Source organism: Syngnathus leptorhynchus, chromosome 10 (genome assembly GCF_054491065.1).
Source record: "Syngnathus leptorhynchus isolate UIUO chromosome 10, UIUO_Slep, whole genome shotgun sequence".
In the NCBI taxonomy this organism is placed as follows: domain Eukaryota; kingdom Metazoa; phylum Chordata; class Actinopteri; order Syngnathiformes; family Syngnathidae; genus Syngnathus; species Syngnathus leptorhynchus.
In genome coordinates, this window is record NC_141204.1 from 6935012 (window position 1) to 6955165 (window position 20154).

Here is a 20154-nt window from a genome sequence, read left to right on the forward strand (position 1 = left end):
AAGTTTATTTTATCTTGATAAAATGCAACTATATTTTAGTACAATTATGATTTATTTTCCTTTACTGTGTAATGAAAAGGGTATTTCTTCTAATCAGTCATCAAGTAGGACAAACTGAACAGGTTTACTTTTTCTCTTATCTAGATCCTACAGAATGAATTCAAGAGCCGCAAGCCTCAGTTTGAGCAACTAAAGGAAGCCGCATCTGCCATCTTAAACTCATCGGATAGCCAGGACCCCTCAAATGGGAAGCTGGTGAGGGAGCAGCTCACTACTGTTACTGAGAAATGGCAAGGACTTATAGGACAGCTGGATCAGCGAGATGGCCTCATCGACCAAGCTGCGGTGAAGACGGGGCAGTTCCAAGAGCTGTTGAGAACTCTCGGCCAGACCACCGCTCAGCTAGAGGATCAGCTCAGCGGGCATCAAGCCAGCAGTACCCAGCCCGATGCGGTGAAGAAACAATTGGAAGATGTCCACAACATCTCGGTCCAGCTGAGAGAGGAGAGGGGGAAGCTGAAAGAGGCTGAAGCCATTCATGCGGAGCTCACAGCGATGGTGACTGAGGACTATCTGAAAGCTGACTTAGATAGGCAGCTGGAGAGTGTCAGCAAACCTCTGCGACAGCTGGAAGAGAAAGCAGGTTTGTTATTTTTATTTTATGACAATAGAGTTAAGAAAAAAAAATGTGGCTCCATCTACAGCTAGATTACATTTTTGTTCAAACTCACTTTTGTTAAGATTAACATCCTGATCATAGTGTGAGTCATTCTTCTCGTAACAAATTTTTAAGCCTTGACGAAGTCTATCCTCTCTGAGTCTTCTTTTTGTCATGCTGCAGCCAAACAAATTGAGCAGCTGAACTCAACCTTCGCCAGCTCCCAGCAGTTTCATCAGACTTCCAAAGATTTCCAGTCATGGCTGGCTCAGAAACTGCAAGACCAGTCGAAACCTCAGCCCATCTCTGCCAAAGTGGACGTCCTTGAAAAAACTCTGGATGAGCACAATAACCTGCAAGTGGCGCTCAGAGAAGAAGAAGCCACTTACAGTTCAATAGCAGGGGAAGGCGAAATGCTTCTGCAAAGCACTGATGGTGCAGAAAAGTTGGCACTGCAAGGTCAACTGTCTCTCCTGTCCTCTAACTGGCAAGAAGTGAAAAAGAGCTCCGATGCACAGGGTGAGAAACTTAAGACTGCCCTGCAGAGAGCTCAGAAGTTTGAGGAGCATGTGGAGAAGCTCCACACTTGGGTGAAGGAGTGTGAAGCCAAAGAGGGTCGAGTCAAACTTGCTGTTGAGCCTGTTGCTGTAGAAGATGCTCTAGCTCAAGTGAAAGCTCTTCAGAAGGACGTGGACAAGCACAGAGGGATGGTGGAACAGATGAACAATGCTGCAGGGAGCCTTCTCGAGGTGGCTGACGCTGACACGGATGGAGTTAAAAAAGAGGCGGCGAGCATTTCTAAAAGAGTGGACTGTGTATTGGAAGGTCTACAGAACAAAAGAGAATCCTTGGAAAAGATCTCACATACAGTTAAAGAATTTAATGAAGATTTCAAGGAGGCTAAGGCTCATCTAGAGGGAGCTAAGAAGCTCCTGGATGCTTATGAATCCCAGGGAGTGCAGGCCTACAGCAGTAAGAACTTGACCAACATGAAAGCCCAACAGAAAAGCCTTGAAGGGCTGCAAAACCAAGTCGAACACCTTACGAGCTTGGCAAAAACCCTCGTGGTTGATCTCCCGGATGCTGATGGAGTGACAGACTTGCTACTGCAAGCTGACAGTATAGAAAAGGAATACAGCAGCCTTAACAAGAAGCTAGAAGAGACATGCCAGGTCCTGGAAAGTAAATTGCAGGGCATCGGGCAGTTCCAAAACAGCATCCGCGAGATGTTCACACGCTTCACAGACCTGGATGATGAGTTGGACAACATGGCTCCGGTGGATCTGGACTTGGTTGTTCTTAAGGAGCAGCAGGAGAACATTGAGAGCTTTTTAGCACAGCTGCAAGCGCTGATGGTCAACACGGCCGATGCAGGGGATGGCTGTAAAAGGATGCTCGAAACGGACTCCTCACCTGACCTGTTGGGTCTGAAGAGAGACCTGGATGCGCTGAGCAAGCAGTGTGGCAAGCTGATGGACCGAGCCAAAGGCAGAGAGAGGCAGGTGCAGAGTACTCTGCTCAAGCTGGAGGAGTTCTGTGGAAAACTTCAACACGTGGAAGATCAACTCTGCAAAGCCGAAGACAAGGAAGCTTCCCAAGGAGCGGTCGGCATGGAGACAGACATTATCAATCAACAACTGGAGGTTTTTAAGGTGCGTGCGTGCCTGAACATTTATCTTGTTCCACAACAACAGTCACAAATGAAAAAAAACTATTCTAATTCAGGTTCAGAATCAAGCCAATCACAGTTTTTTGTTAAGCCACTTATGTAGTTTCATAGTAGCGCTAAAATATTCAGATCATTTCCATAGCACCGACTCACAATGGAGCACATGACCAGGAGGTTTCATTCGAACCCTCTGAGTACAAAAGGCACAATCCTCCAGGGACTGCATGCTCGTCAAAGAAATCAGCCGTTAACAAAAGAGCCATTGCTTAAGGCAGAAGGTAGATTTTTGGGACGCAGCCAGGTGGTGACCAGCAGGGTGTCATTTTAGTCCCGGATGATGGATATGGGCTTCCATTCTTTGTAGCCATGTCAAGTCATTGGAGCCAGCTTCAAGTTCCGTTTTCCTGATGTGCTCACTTAAAGTAACAACCAGGAAAGAAAGCGAATATAGAGGTGAACAGTTTTTGCCTTTATTACTTGCACTCTTTTGAGGACAAATATGTTTGAGTGTGTTTCTGGGAATCTCAGTCCCATTTATTCAGGCCAACATCTGTGAGGTCATAGAGTATTTTAATTGTGTTTGGATCTGAGAGAGGGCCGGGGTCACCGACTTTGTTCTCCCGCACCAAACTCATCCAAGCTTGATTTGTGCACTGAGGCACAGCCATGCTGGATCAGAAATGTGCTCCTCCCAATTTCTTCTAACTGGGATATGTGATGAACACGCCTTTCCCATACACAATATAAACTTTTGTGATATCATTATTGATGGTTTTAACTTTGACATATACGTCATCACAGCCATATATCCATGATCCATCTTGAAGGTCTGTTTTGAATACTTCCCCCACATTGCATGTCGTCATTGTTATCAGTGAGGGATAAAATGTAGCTATTAACAAGGTTTTGACACAAATATTTTAAAAGCCTATAAATTCCTTTGCAGTATTCCCAAAAGAGGATTAGCCTACATTCAGAACTGTAACATGATAAACACTTGAGGTCAGTATTAAGTAACATGACAGTAAAACAATGTAAACAGATGTGTTTTGGCCCAGTGACACAGATGTGTCTCTGGAAATATGTAGGTCAAAGGATTGTTTTGTTTTTGGGGGGTACAAAAGAGGGGGTGCCACAATGTCACAGCTCCTTTTGAATTGCAAAGATTCTAATAGGATGGGGGATTCCTGCTGGGTAGGAGGAGATGTTTTCAACCCCTCTTTGTCCTGGGAATCAGCTGGGAATTAGTGGGAAAAACCCCTTTGTATTCATTTATGTCAAAGGGTTGTCAAAAGCAGAATCAGACTTTCTTCGCACTAGCTTTAATGCTTAAAACAACCCAATCCAATGGCATCATACTCTGATGTGTAGTCTGTGGATAAGAGTTGTTACTGACTTAAGTGAGAGAAGAATAAACAGAGAAGAAGGGCTCTTGGGTTGCTCTCTTTCACGGGCTCTTACCATTTTAGGTCAGGTTTTGAAAGAGATATGCCTGACGTCAGCTCAAGAAGCTTGCCTGTGAAAGGTGCATACTGTATGGACTGTTATTTGTATGTACTGTATGTGATCATTCGCACTTTAATGACTAAAATGCGCTGGGGGTTATAGCGTTGGTGACTCGTGCTCTTCAGACATTACATCAGAGCCTGTTTTCATTTAAAATGGAATATCGGTCTTCTTAGTCACTGGAGCGAATCTACGTTAAAGAAAAAAATTACTCACTGACACACAGGAATGACACATTCAAGCAGAAGTATGGAATAATTAATAGAGAGGTGGCCGGGTATCAGGCTGGTTCATGAAATTATAGTCCATGACTGTTTGTTATCTCTGGTTGCCGTGGCAATGACTGCCTGAGATGACGATCTTCAATTTCAAACTACTATTCCATTACAATGACTTTGAAACAGACTCCTATGTCTGAGTTTTTTTTAATTCCATCTGCTGAATAAGCAGTAAAACAAAGCCAAAAGATGTCTCATCAATTTCATGGCAATAACAAGTAATTGGCTGGAAGAAAACATTTCTACCAAAAGTGAAATCGTTTTTTGTATACACGTATTATGTAGACTGAAAAAGCATATCAGAAAGAACTGTTGGCCAAGCAAAACATAGCACTGAGGAAAATAAAGTCTATATGTATAATACATTTGAGATTCCTGCGAAACACTTCATAATGTGGGAAAATTAGCAGATTGCTTAGTTTGAGTCCAATGGCCATTCGAGCTCTGTCTTTATTTAGTTGGAGGTTGATTAATAGTCCAGCTCAGGAAAAATTTATGATCAAGGTTTTTTTATCGCACTTATCAACTTTTTGGTCTTGCTGAAATACAATACAAACTTTAAAAGTACAGAATTATGGACAGCATCAACAAATACTAAAATGTATAAGAAATCAAGAATGATGGAGAATGATTTAATCCCAGCAGATCTCAGATGGTAATTCATCTCTGTCAGCATATTTTTCCATCTCCACTCATGCGTCATAATCGGAACAAAGAAGTTAAGATTGTTTGCTCCTTTTGTCGTTTGGTGGCGCTGAAAATCAGGCCACCAAAAATAAATTCCTGTCATCATCTGCTTGATATCCTCCCGCTGCTTTGCTGCTCTCTACTCCGGTCACAAGACAAAAAAAATACCCTTCCTGCACTTGGCATGGCAGCCGGTGTTAAATTACCTGCGACCTGTGCCTCACTCAGCATTCCAGAGTAATTAAGAGTATCTGCAGGGTTCAACACAACCGTCCGGTGGAAGAAAAGAAAATGAAAAAAAGGATCATCTACACAGAGTTGAAAACATTGTGATGAGAGCCAGGCAATTTGAAAGAAAAAACCAACCCTAAAGAAAAGTGATTATGTCAGGATGTAAAAGATGACTTGGAAGAGAAGTCATAAAAGCCACGCAGACATAAAGGGGGAATTATAAGGGGGGTTGGGTTGGAGGGTCGCGTTGACCAATCAGCATTTGTCGGTGCAGTTTCGAGCACAAATGGAGTTGTGGCAGATGTTGTGGGAATAATGAACGGGGGCGGGGCATGGAAGCCTCTGCCAGGAGGGTGTCTGTCATTGCAAGCCGAGTGGCGAGGGAGAAAGGGCAGGCTGTTTTGTTTATCCTTCGAGTACCAGCGCACATTGGAAGAAGCCACACTTTTTCCGAGAGCCTGTCGGAATTCACGCGTGGATATTTCACTTTGCACATTTGGGACTTTCAGGATTGATGCTGCCAACATTTCAGAGGAAAAAGGATGCACCTTGAACCAGAAGAAATGGGATTAACTTTTGTCAGTGGAATGAGGGAGAAGCCTAAATGGAGAGCCTAAATGGATCCTCGATGAAACTTCAGCACTGGAACATAATTTATTTAACTGCGATTTTAAATATCCATGCACCATAATTTATGAGATGCTATTTTTATGTAAAATACACAAATATTTATTATTTATAGGATATTTTAAAAAAGAAAACTAATTTGCACAGTTTTTTATTCTACGAATACGCATGCACTGAAACAAGCCTATCAGATAGTAGATTTCTTTTTTTTCTTTGTAGACAATAGAGTGTATGTTTTGGCATGGGGAAACCGCTGAGCCGACCAGATTGCCTCAGACAAAACCCGTCCTGCGTGGGGAAGGGGGAGGAGGAGGACCTGAACATTGATGACTGCTATGTGCCTCAGAGGTCCATTTATGACACTGTGCGGCTCAATGAGCAGATAGACTCAAGCTCTAAGGGTAGCCTCACATCCCGCCACTTTGCGGGTACCTTACCCTACACCCACCGCACTCTTGACTTTAGCAGCCTGTGTGGAAATGGAGTCCTCTCCAACTCCAGTTCTTTTGAGCTTCGTACTCGTAAACCCGCCTTGTTGGATGAGCGGGCCGTATTTGACGGACTCAAACTCAACGGGAATGTCATCAGAGCGACAGATACGGTGCTGCCAAAGACACGTCCCCAAAGTGGAGAAAATCAACCTAAATATCGGCGGTCATGGCGGACGTTTGCCCCGACAAATCTTGGAGAGTATGCCGGCCACAGTGGAATTTTATGTTCCGGTAGTGTGGAGAGACCAGGATTGATCAGCGGAAGAAGAGGGCAGAGTGTGACCAGCTCTCTGACATCCGAAGAAGACTCTGGCTTGTATAGTCCTACTGTAGAGAGGGAACGTCATGCTCAACGATCCCACAGAAAGCCGGGCCCTGGCACAAGGAGCCTCTCTTCTTCAGAGGCCATGCACTTGTCTGGGGACTTAAAGAGGCTTCGGTCCCTAAGTTCAGGACAAGATGAATTCCCGTTCACGCCTACTCGGGAGAATCATTCCCTCCACCAAAGTGGTTGCCTTGTTCAAGAGCCACAACAGGTGCAATCTGACATGGTAAACTCGAATGGAAAGGTTACTCTGAATCGTGGAGAACACAAGCACTCCATTGGGAGATCTTCTTCTGGGTCAGCCTTTAGAACTCTTGACGAAACCTCCGGGTGGTATACGAAGACTTTAACAGACTATGAAGAGTTATCCACCGCTGAGCTCTTAGAGGGTGTGTCATCACAGGAAGACACTGAGCTGGCGAGACAGCCTGAGACTTACGGAAACTCTGTAACTCTACCCATCGATAGCCGTCAGCAAACCAAACCATGCGCTGTGCAGCAAGTGGTGTCCCAATACAATATGGAAGAGCTGGAAGAATTCCTGCAGTCAGTGGAGGACTGCCTGCCCAAAGATTTACACGCATTCCAACATGCGGAAGAGATTGAAGCGCTGCTGAATGCCATGTGTCCAGAAGTAGACTGTAAAACTTATTCTACATCACAGGTGTCCGAAAATAGCTTCTTCATTCATTCTGACATCATCCTCATTCGAGAACATGACATACTGAATGATAGGGATCTTCAAACGGGTTGGTGTTGGCGCTGTGCAGTACATATCTGATTACATGATGGGTGAATTAAGTTTTGCATGGAAGGTCGTCTGTCCGTCCGTCTGTGTGATTATAAGCAGCTGCCTCCCACTATAAGCTTGGCTCCAATGGTAGAACAAAGCACTAAACCTGGCAATGTTGGGGAAGTTGTGCATCAGGATCTGGAAGAAGTCACTGTCATGGCAGGTTTAGAATGATCATTTTATGAATGGGTTCAGAGAACTGGTGAGCGTAAAAATGGGTTCTGAAAAAGTCGTAAAGTTATATGACACATAATTCTTAGATGTTAACTCATAGAAGCTACTTTTCCAAATAAAGAAATTAGGTTTCATGGGGATTTATGCATTATCCATTAACACCAGCAATATTTTGACCTTTGCTGAAGAGGCTTTTAAAATCAATTCCTTCATGAGTTCGCGTTGCGATAATTGTCTGACTTTTGTGGAAAAATCTTTGTGAGGAGAAGCAGCTCAGAAGATGAATAAATAAATTCTAATTGTAATTCCGTAATGTTCGTGTTAATTGCAGAGGGGGACTCAAGTGCTAGTCTGATTTGGTAATGCATGTACGGTAGTTGCAGTCTGTATGAACAGCATGGGCTCAAAATGGTGAAACCAAACTATTCCGACAGAATATTCACTTTTTCCATCTCGAGTGTGAAAAAGACTATGTGGTTCTTTTGTGGGATTTCTGTGTTACACAGGCTTATGAAAGTGTAGTTGTTTGTCCCTGATAGCATTTGATTGAATTGTGGCTGATTCAATTGCAGTATGTGCCCATTTTAAGTGGCTTTTGGGGTCCCCACTATCATTCCATATGATCGCTAGTCTGTTCCCCCTGATGGTGCACCTCCAAGAATCCAATTATTTTGCTTTTAATTGCAGGCTTTCCAAAAGGAAGACATTGATCCTTTGCAGACACAACTCCAAGACATCAACTCCATCAGTCAGGGGCTGATCCAGAACGCCGCCAGAGGCACTAATACTAAAAAGCTCGAGGATGACCTGGAGAAGGTTAACACAAAGTGGAACACGCTCAATAAAAAGGTATGCAATTGACTATCAATCATTTCGGTAAAACCTCAAAAAAGAAGTCCTAGTAAAATTCATTTCTATCTGGTGCTATCCAAGAGACTGTTTTAAAGTGACCTCCTAATGGTTGAGATCTATTTTTACCTTGTCATCCGCAGATTGCTGAGCGTTCAGCCCAGCTGCATGAAGCCCTGTTGCATTGTGGAAGGTTCCATGATGCTCTGGACTCTCTGCTCAGCTGGTTGACAGACACGGAGGAGCTCATGGCCAATCAGAAGCCTCCTTCTGCTGAGTTCAAAGTGGTCAAGGCACAGATACAAGAGCAGAAAGTAAGCATGCCTTGTGTGCTTTCAGTGCCACTTGCAGTACATAAAACACCATTCTGTTTGCAACAATTACAGCTTTACAATTCATCTTCTTTAAATGACATTTATTGTTCGACTTGATTGCAGTTCTTAAAGCTTTTAAGAATGTAATGGAGATGTAATACGTGCCTGTGATTGACTGTTTTCCAACATGAAGAAACGCCGGCGCTCAGAGCATTTTAATGATGCCCAATAAGTCTTCTCCTTTGTTCGCTGTGGCAGCTCTTACAGAGACTGTTGGATGACCGTAAGCCCACAGTGGAGCTGATAAAAAGCGAAGGGGGGAAGGTTGCAGAACTGGCAGAGTCAGTGGATAAGGAAAAGGTTGCAAAAGAGGTTCAATCCCTTGGGCAGAGGTGGGACACTCTGCTCAAGAAAGCTGAGAACAGGTTAGTGTGCACACTGTTGAGTCTATTTATTGTATAAATAAATACCAAGTTAATTTAATACATTTAATATAATTTTGCGCTTAATAAAGTGTACCTGTTTTTATTGATACTTGAGAATGTTTTTGCATGATATTATTGTGTATTGAATGAAATCTTTCCAATATATTGGTTAGCCCCACTAAGCTAAATAAGGGAAGACATTCATCAACATGCTGTATACTACTATGTTTTCTCCTGTGTGTGTCAGGCATAAGCAACTGCAGAGCATTTTGGTGGTCACTCAGCAGTTCCATGAGACTTTAGAACCTCTGAGCGATTGGCTCGCCGCCACAGAGAAGCGCCTCTCCAACTCAGAACCAGTTGGCACGGAAACATCGAAGCTTGAAGAACAGATCTCCTATCATAAGGTAATATATCCTGTCATGGTCACCAGTGCACCACCCCTTAAGTTTTTTATCCATCCAGTTTTTGTTTTTTACTTTTCATTTGTTCCATTTCCATTCAATTTCAGTTGGTTTTCTGTTTGTCTTTTCTGTTTGTGTCGCATTGCTTCCCATCATGCTCAGACCATCGAAGAGGAGATAATGAATCGCAGTAAAGACCTGTTTCATGCTGTCAGTCTGGGTCAGATGCTCAAAGCTGTGAGCTCTGTTGATGACAAGGACTTTGTTCAGTCCAAGCTGGACGCCACGCAGGCCGCTTACATCGAGCTGCAGGAGCGCTGCAGAAGGAAAGCCGAGTTACTGCAGCAGGCCCTGGCCAACGCCCAGCTCTTTGGAGAGGACGAGGTGGCCCTCATGAACTGGCTCAGTGAGGCACACGCACGTTTGAAAGAAGTGTCCGTGGAGGACCACATAGTAGACACACTTGAAAAGCAGATGGCAGAGCAACTGGTACTCACTTCTTCCTAGGCCCAGCATCCTTTTGTCTTTTCTGTCAAGTTAATCATTTTTCAGTTAAATGTTGTCATTTTTCAATATATTTTAATCTCCAAAGACATGTGCCTTGTCACTGTTTAACGTTGTAATTTTCATTTTAGGCTTTACACAATGATATTGAATTGAGGAAGAAGAATGTTGACCAAGCCCTCTTCAATGGAATGGAACTATTGAAGCAAACAACAGGTATACTCCCTCATAGTACACAATAGTTGACCACCAAGGCTTTGACTCATTCACTGTCAAGCCCTATAATAATACGCTATGGTCTTATTACAGGTGATGAGGTTGTTGTTATCCAAGGAAAATTAGATGGAATCAAAACAAAGTATGCTGAGATCACCTCCATGAGTGAAAATGTTTTGAACACACTGCAGCGTGTTTTGAGTCTCTCCACAAAGCTGCACCAAACACACGATGATCTGAGCACCTGGCTGATGAAGGCAGAGGCCCAAGTCAGTTCTTATGTGGATCAGGAGCCAATCGGCGAGCAGCTCACTCAAGCCCAAAACATTCAAAAGGTAAAAATAATTTAATCTTTAGATAGCATGGTAGTATTCCCCAAACTGGTGAAGACAGTACCGATGAAACAATTTATTTAGATGCATAATATTGAGTATATCTTTAGGCAGACATGAAATAATTCAATCAAGCAACCTGTTTTGCAGACTTTGCTAAAGGAGACGAAAGACAAAAAAGCTGCAGTGGACAAGCTGAATGAATTGAGTACTTCCCTGCTGGATCTCATTCCCTGGCACACCCGAGAAGGTCTTGACAAGCTGGTGACGGAGGACAATGAGCGGTACAGAGCTGTCTGTGACAGCATCACTCAGCAGGTCGACCGGATCAACGCAGACATTCTCAAGTCACAGCAGGTGAGCCAGAATGAATGGAGTGATTTTTTCTCAGCTAGCCCCCCCCCCCCCCCCATTCCGTTTTGTTCTACTTTAGCTGTCTTCTATTTCCCGAGAGTAATTCTGTTTTGTGGTTTCCACCCAGTTTGAAGAAGCAGCAGATTCTGAACTAGCATGGCTTACAGATGCTGAGAGTAAGCTACTGTCAATGGGTGGAATCAGATTGGGACAGGACCAAACTGCAGCCCAACTACAAGCACATAAGGTCAGTTTGTTTGAGGGTGTGATTTGTTCAACATTCAACCAAACTCACTTATGTGTGTTTTCCAGGTCTTCTCTATGGATATCATGAGGCACAAAGACTCTGTGGATGCAATCGTGAAAACAGGAAAATCCCTCATGAGCAGCAAAAAGCCAGAGGAAAAGGAACTGTTAAAGGTGAAAAACAATCTCCAATATTTATGTATCTGCTGTCTTTTACATATATAACAATATCTTGTCTCATATCAGGCCAAGACCCAGACTCTTGTAGAGAAGTATGGTGCGGTGAGTCAGCTGAACTCCGAGCGCTCTCTGCAGCTGGAAAGAGCTCAGTCTCTTGCAAGCCAGTTTTGGGAAACCTATGAAGAATTGTCACCATGGCTTCAGGAAACCCTGAAGACCTTCAACCAGCTGCCTCCACCCGCCATCGAGTACGACACACTCAAGCAGCAACAAGAGGAACTTAGGGTAGGAATGCGCTGGTGGTACAATCAACATCTTCATTTAAAAGCCTTACAAGTTGCTTAAAAAATGTATGTCCTCTAAAGCAAATGCGGGAGCTGATTGCTGAACACAAACCACACATAGACAAGATGAATAAGACTGGACCTCAGTTACTGGAACTGAGTCCTGAGGAAGGGCTGCCCATCAGGGAGAAGTACACAACGTCCGAGCAGCTGTACACTAAATTGAAGAGTGACGTCAAACAGAGAGCAGCCGAGCTAGATGAGGCCATCTCCAAATCCACTCAGGTGAAAAGGCATTTTTTCCCTGCACATTTATTTGAATCACATTTACCTGGTCACTTTATCATGAAGCTTTTCTAATAATTATATTGTAAAAGTTATCCCCCCCAAATACAATAGTGACCCAAATCACTCTTCCTTTTCATTCCACACTAGTTCCATGATAAAATCGACCCCATGCTGGAATCCTTGGAGCGAATTGCTGAGCGCCTCCATCAGCCTCCCTCCATTTCAGCGGAGGTGGAGAAAATCAAGGAGCAGATAACAGAGAATAAAAGTGTTAGTGTGGACCTGGAGAAACTGCAGCCTTCCTTTGAGACCCTGAAGCAGCGAGGCGAGGAGATGATTGCACGGTCCGAAGACAGAGCGTTATCTGCCAAAGGTAGCCTTGATGTGTAAACATGGATATCGTTTCACGTATTTTATAAATATATTATTATTGTATAGCATTTGTTACATGTTTTGCGTAAAGATGGAACTAATATATTCCTCGCACTAGCTGTACGAGACAAAATGGACCATATGGTGTTCCTATGGAGTGATATTCAAGTCTTGCTGGAGGAGCGCGAGGCAAAGCTATTGGATGTGATGGACCTCGCCGAAAGGTTCTGGTGCGATCACTGCACTCTGATCGCCACCATCAAGGACAGCCAGGACTTGCTGAGGGAACTGGAAGAGCCAGGGGTGGATCCTTCAGTTGTCAAACAGCAGCAAGAGTTTGTTGAGGTCTGCGCAGAAACAGCTGCTACATAAAAAGGGAAAAAGACGAATGGGAGGTTTCATTTTGTATTTTATCTCCATAGGGTTTTAAAGAGGAGATTGATGGGCTTCAAGAGGAGCTGGATTCTGTTAGAAACCAAGGCTCTGAGCTCATGACAGCCTGCGGAGAACCTGACAAACCTGTGATAAAGAAAAGCATTGATGAGGTGTGAAATCATTTTTAATGATCCATTCAATCATTCTTTCAGAGTGCTTTGTATCATTCATGTGGTGTTTCTGCACCAGGTGAACTCGGCATGGGAAAACCTCAACAAGACTTGGAAAGAGCGAGTTGACAGGCTGGAGGAGGCCATGCAGGGTGCAGTGCAATTCCAGGATGGCCTGCAGGTACGTTGATCACTGCTTATTCACTTACGGAACCATAAACTGAAAAAGATGTCAAGTTTGTACGTCATCTCGATTGATGTAATTACTAACTTGGGATAAGCAGTATATTCTTTGAAGACTAAAATTGATGACATTATTTTATCAAAGGGCCGATGAAATTATTGTGGTACTTTCATTCTCTTCCATCTGGGAATTTTTCCCACTTGGATATATTGCAGTGTTCTATGACCATGCATGTCTTGTAGGAGAAGATTAATGATTGTTGTAAAAGTCAAACTTTTTTTAAATCATGTGCCTTTTCAGTTTGTGCAGCAGTGATAAGAATACATGAAAACTCGCATTGCACCAGACTGTTTTCAAGGCTGTTGGTTTAAAACCACACCAGGCAGATTGCAGTGCCATCCATCACAGTCAGCTACAATGTTTTATGAGCATCCAATTAATTGCGACGCCACCCACGCTGCTTTACTATATTTGGATCAAACTGCAACCCACATGAATTGTCCCTCCATCCACTGCTTTGATATGAGTAATTGTAAAATTACCTTTTACAATCCTTTTAAATGATACGAGACTTGGTTTTTCCTTGTTCTTTAACAATTTTTATCTGGATTTACTTCAGAGCAGTCTGGGCTAACTTTGACTTCTGGTGACGTGTTTCTTTGCCTTGCACGCAGGGTATGTTTGACTGGGTGGATATCCTGGAGAGCAAACTGGACTCCATGTCACCTGTGGGCACAGACCTCGAAACTGTCAAGCAGCAAATTGTTGAGCTCAAGGTAAAGTATAGACGTAACAAAATGAGAAGGTGCAGAGGTGCAGTTTCTGTATGTAAACTTTCATATCTATATTGCCAATATGACTTTTTAATGTTTTTAAGGAGTTCAAAGTTGAGGCGTACCAGCTGCAGATTGAGATGGAGCGCCTGAACCACCAAGCGAGCCTCCTTCTCAAGAAGGTGACAGAGGAGTCTGACCGCTGCGCCATCCAGGAGCCAATGTACGAGCTTAAAATGCTGTGGGGAAACCTGGATGAGAAGATCATCAGCCGGCAGGTGCCCAAAAATCAAACAACGGTTGATATCTTAGTGGTGGTGTCACTGCACCATGTAAATGTGTTTTATATTGTTACTTCAGCACAAACTAGAGGGAGGCCTTCTTGCACTGGGACAGTTCCAGCATGCACTGGATGAGCTGTTGGCCTGGATGAACCACACTGAGGAGTTGCTCAAGGAGCAGAGAAAGGCAGGGGGAGACCCCAAAGCTATTGAAATTGAGCTGGCCAAGCATCATGTAAGTATTCTCATTTCTTATCTCTTTGTTGAGCATACGTACAGTCAATATTTTGTATGAAGATCGACAACCAGGGGAAGGGTTTTTATGATGCCCTATTTAATGTAGTTCCTCACCATTTTCTCTCCTCAGGTCCTTCAAATTGACGTACTGGCTCACAAATCAACAGTTGAGACGGTGAACAAAGCAGGGAATGATCTCGTGGAATCCAGTGCTGGAGAGGAAGCCTCTTGCCTGAGGAGCAAACTGGAGAACCTCGACCAGCGCTGGAAGGCCATCTTGGAAAAGACTGAGCAGAGGAAGCAGCAACTGGAAAGCGCTCTGCTTCAGGTATATAAAGACACGATGAGATATATTTATTTGACATAGCTGCTCAAGTCGTATAAATAGCTTTGGCATTACAACCAGATGTGAGGATTAATCCGATTTTTTTTATGTTAACATATGTGCAACAGAATGTTTGTCAAGCAAAGTTTTGGTCGCAAAGAAATGCAAACCTCTCCCATCGGAGCGTTCCGCACAATGAGTATGTGTGACACCTTTTGTCTGACTCAGGTTGTATTGTGTTGTAGGCCCAGGGTTTCCATGGTGAGGTGGAAGATATGCTGCAATGGCTGAAAGACACAGAACGTCAGCTGTTGGCTTCAAAGGCTGTGGGAGGCTTACCAGACACAGCCCGCGAGCAGCTTAACGTCCATCTGGTACGTGTTTAACAATGCGAGAGTGAGTATGCAGATGGCCTGGTCCTCGAGGAGACGGGTGCTCTCCTCTGTGTTGATCTGAAGTGTGAAAAATAGATGACACTGATGGTTTCCCACTGTTTTCCCATGTTCTTAACCTTTTCAGCATTATCTGACTTCCACGTCTCCAGGAATGTTGTTTTTTCCTCTTTTTTCGCCATTTATGGTACTTCTACAGCTCATTGCCTCTTAGCAACATATTTGGAGGCATCATTTCTAGATAACTTGCTAAAGTACCAACATGATACTGTTTAAATGTTTGTGGGAACATGGTGGCTTTTGTCAGGTTTTGCATATCATTGCTGACCTCCAATGTTGTCCTCCAAATGACTGTTGCATCATGTCACCCACGCAGGAGTTGTGTTCTGCCTTGGAGATAAAGGAGGAGCTATACAAGGACCTGATGACCAAAGGTCAACAGCTGCTCGCTATGACGCCCGAGGGCAACACGGAGCATGACCTCAACAACCTGAAAGACAAATGGGAAGCCGTGCAGGCTAAAGTTGCTGAAAGGAAGGTGAGCATCGAGCATTGGATTATTGTTTTCAAATTGCAACAACAAAGAAGAGAATATATGTACCATACAGCAAGCATACTATAATACTGCTGAGTATATAGCAACATAAAAAACGACAAATTATAAGGCATAAAGAGTCAGCTAGGTTCGGCTCCCCTGCAACAGGAATGAGGACAAAGTGTTATAGAAAATGGATTATGAAGCATACACCATAATCATATACAATATTTTACTGCGATCAATATAAATGAATCCCGCCATAAAAGCACTCAACATGCTCTTACTTGTTTAGCGACAATAAATAAATACCATCCTTTGAAAAAGCCCAAGTGAGTCTCTCACTACAAATATGGCCTGGGCTCTCACTGAACAGTCGGCTTCCTCTTTACTTTGGTCCCGTTCCCAGAATCACAGAGCCTTCTGCAGCCAAACAAAGTGTTCCGATAATAGAATAAAGAACTGACAACTCTTGAGTTCACTTTTAGCGCTCCCACTGACATATGGGGGAGACACAGCATGAAACATCAGCTCGCTGACATCATTAGAATGACCGTGTGACATATGCTGCCCATCGGATGTTTCTCCCTCATTCGATTAAAAATCCATTAGTCCGAATCTGCTTCATTATCGGCTTTTACGGCGATATGAACTTCCTCATTCGGTTAGAGCTCATGTTTGTTATGAGCCACTTTATCTTCCAGCAACAGTTTGCGTTGTGATTCATGATTGAAAATTCTTTGATACTGCATCTGTGTTTAATAAAGGATGGACCATGACTTTGTTTTATGTCCATAGGTCAAACTGGAGGAGGCCTTGACTCTGGCCACAGATTTCCACAACTCTCTGCAAGACTTCATCAACTGGCTGACCCAAGCAGAGCAGACGCTGAACATGGTGTCCCCCGCCTCTCTGATTCTGGAAACCAGCCTGTTTCAGATTGATGAGCATAAGGTAAGAGAGAAAAGTTACAAAACCTCCAATGCATATTTGTTATTATTTGGACCTTAACGTAAAATGCCCGCGTTTCTCTCCCAGATTGTCATTCAACTTAAAACTGACACTCCTCTCTCGTCTGCAGGTGTTCGTGACAGAGGTCAACTCTCACAGAGATGACATCATCGAGCTGGACAAGACAGGCACGCAGTTAAAGTACTTCAGCCAGAAGCAGGACGTGGTTCTGATCAAGAACCTGCTCCTGAGTGTGCAAGGTCGCTGGGAGAAGCTAGTGCAGCGATCTGTGGAACGCGGTCGTGTTTTGGACGATGCCAGGAAAAGAGCGAAACAGGTATTTGCCGACTGAAAGCACACATATTCCCTTATTTTAACGTATTTCTTATTCTAAAGAAACCCATTATTATGATCTAAACAAAATCTCACAGAATTTTGGTGATACTAAACAGTGAAAACTACATTCATCTCACTTGTCCTCAGTTCCATGAAAACTGGAGTAAACTAATCGAATGGTTGGATGACTGTGAGAAGACGCTAGACTCTGAAGTGGAAATTGCCAATGAGCCAGACAAAATCAAGAAGCAGCTTTCGCAACACAAGGTGAGCACAATTTGACCTCGGCAAACATGTCGGCACCTCATTAAATGATGTCATGTGGACAACAACAAAAATGGATATTTAACCATCTGAACTCAGAAAGAATGAGGGCTGGGAACGTTTTCAGTAAAGCCTATTGCGATGAATTACACTATAATGCATACATTAGTGACGCTTCTGATTCTATCACAGGCCACATAATCCCCCTCTCTGCAGTGGTGCACGGGCAGACTGTGTTAATCCTGTCATAATACTGGGATAGAGCAAATGTATTTGGGGTGGCTGTGCTTTGGGATACTTTTAATCTCTTTGGAGCTGTGTGGCTCTTGAGTTTTGACCCATTTTGGTTTCCCATACAGGAGGCTATGTTTCTAATCAAAATGCACACATGCAAAGTTTAAAATACTGAGATGCACTCAGAGGTAGGATTAGGAAGGCTCACGTAAAAACTGCCAAATAAATCGAGTGAATTATGCTGTTGTGATCCCAGACCGGTGTCATATGTATGGTTTTCTTTCAAACAGGAGTTCCAGAAGGCTTTGGGCAGTAAGCACTCGGTGTATGATACCACCTCGAGAACTGGACGAGCCCTCAAGGACAAGACTTCGCTTCAGGATGATAATCAGAAACTGGATGACATGCTGAGTGAACTGAGGGACAAATGGGACACTGTTTGTGGAAAGTCCATAGAGAGGTAAAGTCACACACAGATCAGGTTTTATTTAGAACAGATTTTGGACATCTCAAAATCAGCAAAAAAAATTATCTCTTGTTTGTTGAGTTCTTTGTTTGAGTGTTTTTCTTCTGCTTAAAAAAAAAACAAAAAAACATGTTGTTGATTATATCAATGCATTTCTAATTATCCCGCTTTTCAGTATAGGGTCAGATTTCTTGCATAGCTTGGTAATTTGTTGATGATTTGTGCATGTTTGCGCAGGCAAAACAAGCTGGAGGAGGCATTGCTGTTCTCCGGCCAATTCAAAGACGCTCTGCAGGCTCTCATCGATTGGCTGTACAAAGTGGAGCCTCAGATGGCTGAAGACCAGCCAGTTCACGGAGACATTGACCTGATTTTAAACCTGATAGACAATCACAAGGTCCAAACTTCTGCCTTCTCAAAAAATAAATCACATTTCATAGTTATTTTATCGTATCACAATAGAAAACAAATGATGTCAACGTTTGATCATGTCCTTCACTTTTAATGCGCTGCAGGTTTTTCAGAAGGAACTGGGAAAGAAGACGGTCAGCGTCCAGGCCCTCAAACGCTCGGCCAGGGAGCTGATTGACAGCAGTCACGATGACACCTCGTGGGTCAAAGTTCAAATGCAGGACTTGAGCACTCGCTGGGAGACGGTGTGCAATCTTTCGGTGTCCAAGCAGACGCGTCTGGAGCAGGCCCTGTGCCAGGCTGAGGAGTTTCACTCCACGGTTCACATCCTGCTAGAGTGGCTGGCCGAGGCCGAGCAGAGTTTGCGTTTCCATGGCAGCCTGCCCGACGATGAAGAGGCTCTCCGTGCACTTATTGATCAGCACAAGGCAAGCTGTGCTGATATTCCATTTTTTTTTATTGTTCACTTTATACTTACTCATTTGATTGTGTTTGGCTGTTGAAATGTTTGTGGTTCTCAATCTTATTAATGGACTTCTGTCCTCTTTAAAGGACTTCATGAAGAAACTGGAAGAAAAACGTGTTGCTCTGAATAAAGCCATCAGTCTGGGTGAGGCTATTCTGAGCATCTGCCATCCCGACTCCATCACAACCATCAAACACTGGAACACAATCATTAAAGCCCGGTTTGAAGAGGTAAATGCTCCTCCTTCGTTTTTTGTGGTTTATTCCACACATAGAGCTGTTGTCACGTTTCTCGTGTAGGTGCAAGCGTGGGCCAGGCAGCACCAGCAGCGACTAGCTGCAGCTCTCAGTGAGTTCTTAGCCACTCAAGACTTGCTGGAGAACCTATTGACTTGGCTCCAATGGGCTGAGTCAAATTTGAGTGACAAAGACAAGGAAGTCCTACCGCAGGAGATCCAGGAGGTCAAAAGTCTCATCGCAGAACACCAGGTAAGGGAATTGTTTTCATTCAGGTTTTTCAATCATGTATAGATCAAATCAGGCCTGTATGGGAATTGTTGGACTGATCCATTCATGCAATAGTAACTTTAAAAGCCTTCCATAAATTTCTATGGATAGTGTTTCACTTTTTGTGTGTATCCTTGTAACGAGTCGGTAACAATGCCTAACTTGTACCTGACACTCAGCGGGCGTAACTAGATACATTCTTATTGCTTCATCCTGCAGACATTTATGGAGGAAATGACCAGGAAGCAACCAGATGTTGACAAAATCACAAAAACACACAAAAGGAAAGCTGCTCTGGAGCCTCAGATCCACTCTCAGATCCCCGTGCTGGACAAAGGAAGAGCTGGAAGTATGCATCACAGATTTAAACCTTCCAAAGCACAACTTGTGCCATCTGGCAAGTGATGAGTCACTGTAGGGTGACTCAACATCCGCATCGTGTTCACTTTGGCACCTGGAGTGATGTCATCACCGATTTATCATATAGCTCCAAAACACTTCCCATCCACTTCTGAAGGTTTTTGTTTTGCGCTTCCAGGAAAACGTTCTCCCACTCAAACCATGTATGCGTCAGCGACACAAGCATCCATCGAAACCAAGAATCCGCGTGTCAACCTGCTGGTCAGTAAATGGCAGCACGTGTGGCTGCTGGCTCTAGACAGGAGGAGGAAACTAAACGACGCTTTGGATAGATTGGAGGAGGTAATACCTGTTCGCGGTCTAATTTTAGAATGGCTTGGATCAAGTGTTTGAGTTGTTTCCCCACAAGTAGAAGGACAATAATTTGATTTAAATGTGTCATTTAGTCACATATTGTAATTGCTCTTTCTATCCAGTTGAAAGAGTTTGCCAACTTTGACTTTGACGTGTGGCGGAAACGCTACATGCGCTGGATGAACCACAAAAAGTCTCGCGTCATGGACTTCTTCCGCCGCATTGACAAAGATCAGGATGGAAAGGTCACGAGGCAGGAGTTCATCGAGGGCATCCTGTCCTCCAGTAAGTCATCAAGTTAATTATTCTTCTTCTTGTCATTAGCAT

At 43.6% G+C, this 20154-nt stretch overlaps 1 protein-coding gene across 17 annotated transcripts in view; it reads left to right on the top strand.

Annotated features, from left to right (window-relative positions):
- dst (dystonin) overlaps nucleotides 1–20154 on the top strand; it is a 76243-nt gene that overhangs the window by 49024 nt on the left and 7065 nt on the right. For all 17 annotated transcript variants that reach the window (XM_085922626.1, XM_085922624.1, XM_085922612.1 and 14 more), the window contains 35 exons: nucleotides 145–643; nucleotides 842–2310; nucleotides 8127–8288; nucleotides 8432–8602; nucleotides 8861–9027; nucleotides 9275–9434; nucleotides 9594–9920; nucleotides 10067–10151; nucleotides 10245–10486; nucleotides 10634–10840; nucleotides 10965–11084; nucleotides 11150–11257; nucleotides 11330–11548; nucleotides 11629–11832; nucleotides 11983–12208; nucleotides 12326–12552; nucleotides 12630–12752; nucleotides 12832–12933; nucleotides 13611–13712; nucleotides 13814–13987; nucleotides 14070–14225; nucleotides 14358–14555; nucleotides 14798–14926; nucleotides 15321–15482; nucleotides 16278–16433; nucleotides 16561–16767; nucleotides 16914–17033; nucleotides 17555–17724; nucleotides 17968–18127; nucleotides 18246–18569; nucleotides 18694–18837; nucleotides 18907–19095; nucleotides 19333–19462; nucleotides 19652–19815; nucleotides 19950–20112. In XM_085922626.1, the coding sequence (XP_085778752.1) occupies nucleotides 145–643; nucleotides 842–2310; nucleotides 8127–8288; nucleotides 8432–8602; nucleotides 8861–9027; nucleotides 9275–9434; nucleotides 9594–9920; nucleotides 10067–10151; nucleotides 10245–10486; nucleotides 10634–10840; nucleotides 10965–11084; nucleotides 11150–11257; nucleotides 11330–11548; nucleotides 11629–11832; nucleotides 11983–12208; nucleotides 12326–12552; nucleotides 12630–12752; nucleotides 12832–12933; nucleotides 13611–13712; nucleotides 13814–13987; nucleotides 14070–14225; nucleotides 14358–14555; nucleotides 14798–14926; nucleotides 15321–15482; nucleotides 16278–16433; nucleotides 16561–16767; nucleotides 16914–17033; nucleotides 17555–17724; nucleotides 17968–18127; nucleotides 18246–18569; nucleotides 18694–18837; nucleotides 18907–19095; nucleotides 19333–19462; nucleotides 19652–19815; nucleotides 19950–20112 (7666 nt within the window). The remainder of the gene's footprint in view (nucleotides 1–144; nucleotides 644–841; nucleotides 2311–8126; nucleotides 8289–8431; nucleotides 8603–8860; nucleotides 9028–9274; nucleotides 9435–9593; nucleotides 9921–10066; nucleotides 10152–10244; nucleotides 10487–10633; nucleotides 10841–10964; nucleotides 11085–11149; nucleotides 11258–11329; nucleotides 11549–11628; nucleotides 11833–11982; nucleotides 12209–12325; nucleotides 12553–12629; nucleotides 12753–12831; nucleotides 12934–13610; nucleotides 13713–13813; nucleotides 13988–14069; nucleotides 14226–14357; nucleotides 14556–14797; nucleotides 14927–15320; nucleotides 15483–16277; nucleotides 16434–16560; nucleotides 16768–16913; nucleotides 17034–17554; nucleotides 17725–17967; nucleotides 18128–18245; nucleotides 18570–18693; nucleotides 18838–18906; nucleotides 19096–19332; nucleotides 19463–19651; nucleotides 19816–19949; nucleotides 20113–20154) is intronic.